Genomic DNA, 10,823 nt, shown 5'->3' with positions numbered 1-10,823 from the left:
TTCAAGGTACTCAAAGCACTTTGACACTACTTCCACATTTACCCATTCACACACTGATGGAGGGAGCTGCCATGCAAGGTGCCAACCAGCACCCATCAGGAGCAAGGGTGAAGTGTCTTGCTCAGGACACAACGGACATGACGAGGTTGGTACTAGGTGGGATTTGAACCAGGGACCCTCGGGTTGCACACGGCCACTCTTCCACTGCGCCACGCCGTCCCTTGATATACAGACCCCCGACACGTTTTTCTAAATTTGGCCCCCCGAGTCAAAATAATTGCCCAGGCCTGCTTTAAAGGGTCTTTTAAAAAAAAATCCTCACCAAAAAAGTAACTTTGTTTTTTCTTGGTTATTTCATTAAAACTGCTAGAAAATTAATATAGTATGTTAAAAAGTGTTATTTACATGTAACACATGCCTATTTACAGAATTTTGTTTATGAGATTAATCTTGTAATGTTATATTCGGAATAGGTGTATTTTTTTGGTTGCTGCTATTATAATTTATAATTGTGCATGATGTATTTTGTACCTCAAACACGACCACTTTCAATTTAAAGACATCACAGTCATTGTATAGAATTTCTTTATTAAAACTGGGGCTTTTTTTTTTTTTCAACCATTCTACATTTGTACAGATGGGTTCTTCAGTGTGTTAGAATCAGAAAAGGAGATACTTGAGTGCAGAGTAGTTTTCCTGCCAAAGCAACAGTAAAGGTTGTTTTTTTTCAAATACAAAAGTGATACTTTCAGTAAGACGCGACACACAGGATGCAGCTGCCCCGAGTGAAGAGACAGCCTTGGACGTTTCGCAAAGAGCAAAAAAAGAAATGGATGTTAAAATGAGAAAAAGGTTGCGTCTGACTGAAAGTGTTCCAAAACAGGAAAACAAAAGTACAATCGCATAATTTAAAAGCCCTCAACAAAATAACCGAGCAGCAACATAAAGCACACAGCAGTCATAGCCCCCCACCGACATGTGGCGCATTGGTTACACTTTATATTCCTCACAAATTTAAATTAACTTTTGCGTAACTTGACCTTATATTTTACCCTTTGAAGTAGCTGCTACACACAAGTGCTGTTTGGAGCAAAGCACCAGCACATGACCCCACCCAAACTGACAAAAACCTATTTAACAAGTCATCTCCATCAACTTCCATTTGACTGCTTTTATTCAACAGTACAAGCAGATATTTCATGATTGATTAGGTTTTACCGAATGCAATTGTCAAAATCATTTAGGGAGCAAAATATCTGTTAAAACCAACAACGACAACAAAAAATGCATCCACTCCATAATCTTGTGGCCATGTGTTTCCAAATGTACATACAAATGAGAAATAGTGAAAACTGCCAGTCTCGTTTGCAGATTGTAAATAACTGTCTTGGCGTAGAGACACCAAGAGGAGGACGTAGAGGGCTCACACGCCACCGTCCTACACCACTCGTCGCACTTCAAAAAATCTCTTCAGGTAGTAAATCTGTCCGAGCGTCATGGCCACCAGGACGAGGGCTTCAAAGAAGGACCACAGGACCACTCGGCTGTTTGTGTTGTCGTTGACTAGATGCGGATGACAAATCACACGTCACAAGCCATGTCACGCGTTTTCAGTCAAGTATAGTTCAGCTGTGCACTCACTTGCTCGGTGTATCCTCTCGCGCACCTCCATGTACTCCTGCTCATGCTTCACGGCAGTCATGGCCACGGCCAGCTCGTTGATCATCTCCTCCAGCTTGTTTTGGTGAGCTGAAACAGAAAACATCGGTCACAAAGGAGCCAGTGTGTGTTCAAGTCACACACTACTAGATCAAACATGCACACTTTTTGTCTCCCACGGTGCAAAGTGCAGCAAACATAATTAACACGACGAGCAACAAAATGTTCATCTCTGGATTCAAAGTGCACATTTAAGTACAGTGGGGCAAAAAAGTATTTAGTCAGCCACGATTGTGCAAGTTCTCCCACTTAAAATGATGACAGAGGTCTGTAATTTTCATTACAGGTAAACTTCAACCATGAGAGACAGAATGTGAAAAAAATCCAGGAATTCACATTGTAGGAATGTTAAAGAATTTATTTGTAAATTATGGTGGAAAATAAGTATTTGGTCAACCATTCAAAGCTCTCACTGATGGAAGGAGGTTTTGGCTCAAAATCTCACGATACATGGCCCAATTCATTCTTTCCTTAACACGGATCAATCGTCCTGTCCCCTTAGCAGAAAAACAGCCCCAAAGCATGATGTTTCCACCCCCATGCTTCACAGTAGGTATGGTGTTCTTTGGACGCAACTCAGTCAGTATTCTTCTTCCTCCAAACACTGCAAGTTGAGTTTATACCAAAAAGTTGTATTTTGGTTTCATCTGACCACATGAAATTCTCCCAATCCTCTGCTGTATCATCCATGTATCCATTTTGGTATAAACTCAACTCGTCGTGTTGGAGGAAGAAGAATACCGAGTCGTGTCCCAAGAACACCATAACTACTGTGAAGCATGGGGGTGGAAACATCATGCTTTGGGACTGTTTTTCTGCTAAGGGGACAGGACGATTGATCCGTGTTAAGGAAAGAATGAATGGGGCAATGTATCGTGAGATTTTGAGCCAAAACCTCCTTCCATCAGTGAGAGCTTTGAATGGTTGACCAAATACTTATCTTCCACCATAATTTACAAATAAATTATTTAAAATTCCTACAATGTGAATTCCTGGATTTTTTTTCACATTCTGTCTCTCACAGTTGAAGCGTACCTATGATGAAAATTACAGACCTCTGTCATCATTTTAAGTGGGAGAACTTGCACAATCGGTGGCTGACTAAATACTTTTTTGCCCCACTGTATGTGCCTGCAAACATGAAGCTTACAGGGTGAAAGCTTTTAGGGCTGTGCTACAAGTCAAACCACTCAACCACTACTAAATCTTCAGCTTAGGCACAGGAATTCACACTTAGTGTCATTTAACCAATCCGGTTAGAGTGCAAGAAAACTCTACATTGTATTTCATAACAGCCTGCCTACCATCCCAATTGCCACCACCTGTAAAGAGGAAAGAAAAACGTGTCCAGAAAAAGAGTCAAAAACAGCTCAATAAGGAGGAGAGAGAGAGCATTCGGCAGGCCGGGATCAGAATCAGTGTAACGTAAAGTGTGGCGTCCACACCTTCTGTCTCCATGTCCTGGCCTTTGGGTGCCTCTCCGATGTCAATGGTGAACATGACAATCTTGGGTGTCATCGTAGACATTTTGTTACTGAAGCAGAACTTGTAGGTTCCGTCCATATGTGCCGCAACAGAGTATTTGCCACTGGACTCCCGGTCGCCCTTGTAGATCTGCTTGCCATCGGGTCCGGTAATCTGCAAGAATCAGAGTACGGCCACCATTAAACTGCACTTAAATGTAGAAAATAATTATATATATATATATATATATATATATTATGTATTATTATTATTGTCTATTGTGAGCGAACTGTGGTGCTGAGATTCCCCAAGGGATCAATAAAGTACTTTCTATTCTATTCTAAAAACAAGAAAGGATCATTTTACATATGGGCATTGTCGAACAAATGGAAATGTATGTACTTACATATGTAATTGGAAAAAGAAGAAACATCTAATAGAGCTAAGCTGATAAAATAATATCAATATATATGGCTATTGACATGTCATCTATAGAAATAAAAAATGTGTTTGATAAAACTTTCAATATATGTATATATATATTTTTTGGGTCGCAAAAAAACTGCATTTGCAAAACAAAGTTGATTGTATACACAAAAGCACTCGCGCGCTTGTAACCTAGCAAAACAGGAAGTGATCACTAAGTGACACGCTAACAGCAAATCAATGGACAGTATCAAGTTTAGTTGTGCCATCTTGCTGTTGATTCTCTACTTGGAGTGAGAAGTGAAAGTAAAAATGAGCGCTGCAGTGAGCGAAAACATTTTTGATAAAACAGGAAAAGTCACTTAGGGCTGCATGGCATTGAGAAAAAACGTAACTGCGATTTTTCTCTTCAAAATCGCGATTATATTACAATTTTATATTCTATACATAAAATGCATTAAATTGCAAAAAAGAGCAAAGGAAGACATGTTACTTTTAGACTGTCAATCAACATATTCTTGTCTCAAGGTGCCACACAGAAAAATATGCAATAATTTACTTAAATATTTGGCTTTATGCAGACAGACTCAGATTTTGTCTACACCATGCTCTTTAACTAAATAAATAATGTTAATAATGTAATGTAAAAATAATGCAAATAATCATTTAAAAGGATAAAAACATTTATCATAACTGTAGAATGGTTTGTGTACTGTATTGTAATTGGAAGGTAAACAACTCAGTTCTGGACTCATTTCTGTAAGCAAAAATTTTAACAAAATAGATTTTAAACATCTTAAAGTGCATTTTTTTTCCCAGTTGTAAAAATGAGGTCTAACGTTTTCTTTTTGTTTAATGCTACCACATGATCAAGACTGCATTTTCTCTCATTCGTCCGTTGAGAAGGGCTCATATCGCAAATCTGAGACAAAGCTGAAATACTGCATAACCACAACAGGACATTTGGCTTTATAATCTTATTTTTGGGGGACGGTGTGGCAAAGTTGGTAGCGTGGCTGTGCCAGCAATCTGAGGGTTATTGGTTCAATCCCCACCTTCTACCATCCTAGTCACGTCCGTTGTGTCCTTGGGCAAGACACTTCCCCCTTGCTCCTGATGGGCCCTGGTGAGCGCCTTGCATGGCTGCTCCTGCCGTCAGTGTGTGAATGTGTGTGTGAATAGGCGAATGTGGAAATACTGTCAAAGCGCTTTGGGCCCCTTAAAAAGGGGTAGAAAAGTGCTATACAAGTACAACCCATTTACCATTTATTTCTCCTAATTTCTGTTAGTTTGAGGCATTTCTCACTGGCAAGTCGCGAGGCTTTCTGTTCAGTAAATTCCACCTAAAGAAAAACGTGCTGAAAAGAATGCAGAGTAAGACGTCTTTATTCCTGTTTGAAGCAAGAGACAAACGCAAGGCTCAACAATTCTGATTGGCAAACACGGCTGTCACTCAAAGGCCGGTGGAGAAAAAAACCCTCAGCCTCTGGCGGTTGTTTATCGCTCTAATTAAAACCTCAATAAGCATTTCTCACATATTCCCTATTTGTGCACCTTAATTTTTAGAGGTTATTAAGTGTTAAACGTGATTTTAGAATTGTATTTACATTGAGTGTGTTCTATGGTTGTATTGACAATTCCTTTCTGTCTAAATAGTCGAATGTATTATATTCGGAGCAAGGTTACATTTTCAATATAAAAATGTATTTCTGCTCCTTATTTTTGATAGGACATAAGAAATTTACAGAATTATCAATATCGACCGATATAAACCCATATATCGAGGTAGTTTTCAGCCATAAACCTATGGAGACCTCCATCCATCCATTTACTACCGCATATCCCTTTCGGGTGCATTTGGGCGGTAGGCGGGGTACACCCTGGACAAGTCGCCACCTCATCGCAGGGCCAACACAGATAGACAATATTCACACTCACATTCACATCCATCCATCCATCCATTTTCTACCGCTTATTCCCTTTTGGGGTCGCGGGGGGCGCTGGCGCCTATCTCAGCTACAATCGGGCGGAAGGCAGGGTACACCCTGGACAAGTCGCCACCTCATCGCAGGGCCACTCACATTCACATACTAGGGCCAAATTTTTTTTAATTTGCAGATCAACCTATCCCTAGGGGCATGTCTTTGGAGATGGGAGGATACCGGAGTACCAGGACGGAACCCACACAGTCACGGGGAGAACATGCCAACTCCACACAGAAAGATCAAACCCAGGACCTTTGGTATTTTGAGGCAAACGCACTAACCCCTCTACCACCGTGCTTTTTATTTATTTATATTTATATATATATATATATATATATATATATATATATATATATATATATATATATATATATATATATATATATATAATTAAATTGAGGTTTCCATTTATCCATTATACAGAACTCAACACCGGGGTAGAACCTGTTTGGCTTGTAGGAATAATATAGCTTTTGTGTTTTTTCTGACCTAACGTGTGTGAGTGCGCACGCACTTACATCATGTCATCCGGACCAAAGGGGAAGCGAACTATCCAGACTGTTATTGACGCAAACTTCAAAAGCCAGCATCTGTGATGGTATGGGGGTGCGTTAGTGACCAAGGCATGGGTAACTTACACATCTGTGAAGGCACCATTAATGCTGAAAGGTACATACAGGTTTTGGAACAACATATGCTGCCATCTAAGCGCGTCTTTTTCATGGACACCCCTGCTTATTTCAGCAAGACAATGCCAAGCCACTTTCAGCACGTGTTACAACAGCGTGGCTTTGTAAAAAAAACAAAAAACGCGGGTACTATCCTGGCCCGCCTGCAGTCCAGACCTGTCTCCCATCGAAAATGTGTGGCGCATTATGAAGCGTAAAATACCACAGCGGAGACACCGGACTGTTGAACGACTGAAGCTCTAAATAAAATAAGAATGGGAAAGAATTCCCCTTTCAAAGCTTCAACAATTAGTTTCCTCAGTTCCCAAACGTTTATTGAGTGTTGTTAAAAGAAAAGGTGGTGTAACATAGTGGTGAACATGCCCTTTCCCAACTACTTTGGCACGTGTTGCAGCCATGAAATTTTAAGTTAATTATTATTTGCAATAAAAAATAAAGTTTGTGAGTTTGAACATCAACGGGATCTGGAAATCATTGTATTCCGTTTGTATTTACATCTAACACAATTTCCCATCTCAAATGGAAACGGGGTTTGTATATACCAGGGGTCGGCAACCTTTACCACTTACAGAGCCATTTTGACCTGACCCGTTTCACAAAATAAAGAAGACAATGGGAGCCACAAAACTCTTTTGAAATTTAAAATGTAGTAACACAGTATAAAGAGTTTTTTTTTTTGCTTTGTGCTATGTATAAACCAGGGGTCTTGGACACCCGGTCCGCGACATTTACATGAATTCCAGTTTACAGCATTACACTTGACAACCCTCCCAAATTTTCCGGGAGGTTCCCGAAATCTCGAAGCAAACATTTTCACGTATATCTGCTGATGGTCCCTCAGTGAACAATAATAAGGGCATGCTATGAAGTCACTGCCTTTGACGCATTCTACAACATATACAGACAGCTTGCAAGCCCAGCAACATGTTGTATATAGATCTTCCGCTGATACACGTACACGACTGCAAGGTATAGTTGTTCAACAGCCACACTGAAGGTTGGGATATAAACAACTTTAACACTCTTACTAATATGCTCCACACTGTGAACCCACACCAAACAAGAATGACAAACACATTTCTGGAGAACATTCTCACAATAACACATTATAAACGCAACACAACAAATACCCAGAATCCTTTGTATCCCTGACTATTTCTGACTATATTATACATCCCGCTAGCACCAAAACCCAGAGTCCCCTTCAGTGCGTCGGTTAGGTGGGTGGGGTTGGGGGCGCGGGGGCGTAAAATATAGTTAGGAAAAGTCATGGATGCAAAGGATTCTGGGTATTTGTTGTGTTGCGTTTATGTTGTGTTACTGTGAGGATGTTCTCCCGAAATGTGGTTGTCATTCTTGTTTGGTGTGGCTTCACAGTGTGGCGCATATTTGTAACAGTGATAAAGTTGTTTACATCACAACCATCTGTGTACTTTGTATGACCCGGTATGCCTTTCAATCTTGTACATGTTTTTGCGGAAGCTGCATACAACATGTTGCCGGACTGGCAAGCTGTTTGCACATGTTGTAGAAAGCGTCAAAGGTAATGGCTTCATAGCACGCCCTTATTCTCGTTATCTGGTTGAGCACCAGCAAATATTCGCGAGAATGGTTACGGCTTCCATTGTCTTCTTTACTCTGTGAAACGGGTCAAAATAGCTCTGAGTGGTAAAGGTTGCCGACCCCTGATATATAACAACGGGCGGGCGGTTGCGGTTTTGATAAAATGTTGGTTCGGGTGGATGGCGGGTGGATGACGACTTTAGTCATGCGGTTGCGGATGATATAATTGCCTATCCGCGCATCTCTAATATATATATATTTGTGTGCGTGTGTAGACATATGTTCATTCAATTACAATCAACAACCACCAGTAGTTAATAATTAAACGCATCTAGTCCTCGAAGAAACATATGGCAAGTGGGTGACATGCACTTACAAATATGCATGTACATATTTGTAAGTGCATGTACATATTTGAAAGCCCAACGTTCACACATTCATGACTTCAAAGCTGTGTACTTCAGAGCATGGTTTATTTGGAAATGTGGCTCTATAATATGGCGAAATGACTGCAAGCGTGTGTCAAAACTGGACGCGAAGATTAACGCACTGTCTTTCCTTGATCAGCTATCAATGGAACAACAATCCAGACGACATTACTAAAACAAACCAAGTGAATCACACCCTTAAGTTATTAAATATATGTAAATGACTCGGGGTGAGTTAGCATGCAGAATGCTAACAGATAGCGCCGGTTCGCTCTGACAGGCCTTAAGGTGTCGGCGGTAATTAGTGGGGGTAGAAGCCAACGTGCGCGGTGGCTTGATGTTGTCTGTGGTCTATCTCACCTCCACATCGATATCCAAAAAGCCTCCTTCGGCCACCTCAAACATGAGGCCCATCTTAGTACCGGAGTTGACCCGCTCGTAGAAGCACTCGTCGGCTTGGGCGTCGATGCTAACGAAGTAGCCGGACGCCGTGGCGGATAGGACGGCCAGCAAGACAACCAGCTCCGACGAAGTAAACATTGTTCGCGTATTTTACAAAAATATCCCGACGAAGTTAAAAAATATATATCCTTGCTATGTTGCTCCTGGCTGTGGTTGAGTTTGTATGAGTGAATAGTTGCAGGACAGAAGAAGCTCCGAACGCAGCGGCCGTGTGTTTGCCACGTACGGCTTAAAAGGCAAGCGACGAGGGTCAAACTTAAAAAAAGCGCGATTTGGAAAGGCTACGGGCTACTGTAGTAGAGCAGGTGTCACCAACCTTTTTGAAACCAAGAGCTACTGATTAATGCGAAGGGCTACCAGTTTGATACACACTTAAATAAATTGCCAGAAATAGCCAATTTGCTCAATTTACTTTTAATAAATAAATCTATATATATATATATATATATATATATATATATATATATATATATATATATATATATATATATATATACATATATATATATAAAAAATGGGTATTTCTTTCCGTCATTCCGTCATACCTTTTTTCCTTTTACGGAAGGTTTTTTTGTAGAGAATAAATTAATAAAAAAACAAAACACTTAATTGAACGGTTTAAAAGAGCAGAAGGCGCCAGCGCCCCCCGCGACCCCGAAAGGGAATAAGCGGTAGAAAATGGATGGATAAAAGAGCAGAAAACAGGAAAAAAAAGAAAATTAAATTTTGAAACAGAGTTTATCTTCAATTTCGACTCTTTAACATTCAAAATTCAACCCAAAAAATTAAGAGAAAAACTAGCTAATTCGAATCTTTTTGAAAAAAAAATTAATAAATAATTTATGGAACATCATTACTATTTTTTTCCTGATTAAGATTAATTTTAGAATTTTGATGACATGTTTTAAATGGGTTAAAATCCAATTTGCACTTTGTTATAATATATAACAAATTGGACCAAGCTATATTTCTAACAAAGACAAATAATTATTTCTTCTAGATTTTCCAGAACAAAAATTTTAAAAGAAATTCAAAAGACTTTGAAATAAGAATTAAATTTGCATCTAAGGATTTTCTAGATTTGCCAGAATATTTTTTTTTATTATAATCGTAATAAGTGTGAAGAAATATTTCACAAATATTCTTCGTCGAAAAAACAGAAGCTAGAATGAAGAATTTAATTAAAATGTATTTGTTATTCATTACAATAAAAAAAATACATTTACTTCAACATTGATTTAAATTGTCAGGTAAGAAGAGGAAGGAATTTAAAAGGTAAAAAGTTATATGTGTTTAAAAATCCTAAAATCATTTTTAAGGTTGTATTTTTTCTCTAAAATTGTCTTTCTGAAAGTTATAAGAAGCAAAGTTAAAAAAATAAATGAATTTATTTAAACAAGTGAAGACCAAGTCTTTAAAATATTTTCTTGGATTTTCAAATTTTATTTGAGTTTTGTCTCTCTTAGAAATTAAAAATGTCGAGCAAAGCGAGACCAGCTTGCTAGTAAATAAATACAATTTTAAAAATAGAGACAGCTCATTGGTAAGTGCCGCTATTTGATCTATTTTTAGAACAGGCCAGCGGGCTACTCATCTGGTCCTTACGGGCTACCTGGTGCCCGCAGGCACCGCGTTGGTGACCTCTGTAGTACAGTATTTTGCGCTTTTTTGGAATTACTCGTAATTACAAGACAAAATAATTTCGGCACGACCTTTACATTTATACATATTCATTCATTCATTCATTCATTTTCAACCGCTTATTCCCTTCGGGGTCGCGGGGGGCGCTGGTGCCTATGTCAGCTACAATCGGGCGGAAGGTGGTGTACACCCTGGACAAGTCGCCACCTCATCGCACGGCCAACACAGATAGACAGACAACATTCACACTCACATTCACACACTAGGGCCAATTTAGTGTTGCCAATCAACCTATCCCCAGGTGCATGTCTTTGGAAGTGGGATGAGGCCGGAGTATCCGGAGGGAACCACGCATTCACGGGGAGGACATGCAAACTCCACACAGAAAGATCCGAGCCTGGGATTGAACCCAGGACTACTCAGGACCTTTGTATTGTGAGGCAGAC

At 39.6% G+C, this 10,823-nt stretch overlaps 1 protein-coding gene across 2 annotated transcripts; it reads right to left on the bottom strand.

The window, feature by feature from the left end:
- Positions 1 to 568: 568 nt before the first annotated feature.
- tmed2 (transmembrane p24 trafficking protein 2) lies at positions 569 to 8,996 on the bottom strand. Of its 2 annotated transcripts, XM_061908159.1 has the most exons (5): positions 8,635 to 8,996; positions 3,165 to 3,357; positions 3,024 to 3,041; positions 1,642 to 1,749; positions 569 to 1,563 (listed from the first exon to the last, which is right to left on the bottom strand). In XM_061908159.1, exons 1-5 carry the CDS (start codon positions 8,812 to 8,814, stop codon positions 1,439 to 1,441), a joined length of 624 nt encoding a protein of 207 aa, XP_061764143.1. In that variant the 5' UTR covers positions 8,815 to 8,996; the 3' UTR covers positions 569 to 1,438. The 2 variants fall into 2 exon arrangements, with proteins under 2 accessions (XP_061764143.1, XP_061764144.1); XM_061908160.1 differs by lacking the exon at positions 3,024 to 3,041 and having other exon boundaries at positions 8,635 to 8,994.
- Positions 8,997 to 10,823: the final 1,827 nt, after the last annotated feature.

The sequence above is a fragment of the Nerophis ophidion genome, linkage group LG08 (assembly GCF_033978795.1).
Source record: "Nerophis ophidion isolate RoL-2023_Sa linkage group LG08, RoL_Noph_v1.0, whole genome shotgun sequence".
Classification (NCBI taxonomy): domain Eukaryota; kingdom Metazoa; phylum Chordata; class Actinopteri; order Syngnathiformes; family Syngnathidae; genus Nerophis; species Nerophis ophidion.
Note: the sequence above shows the minus strand (reverse complement) of the source record. Positions and strands in the feature narration are given on the sequence as shown.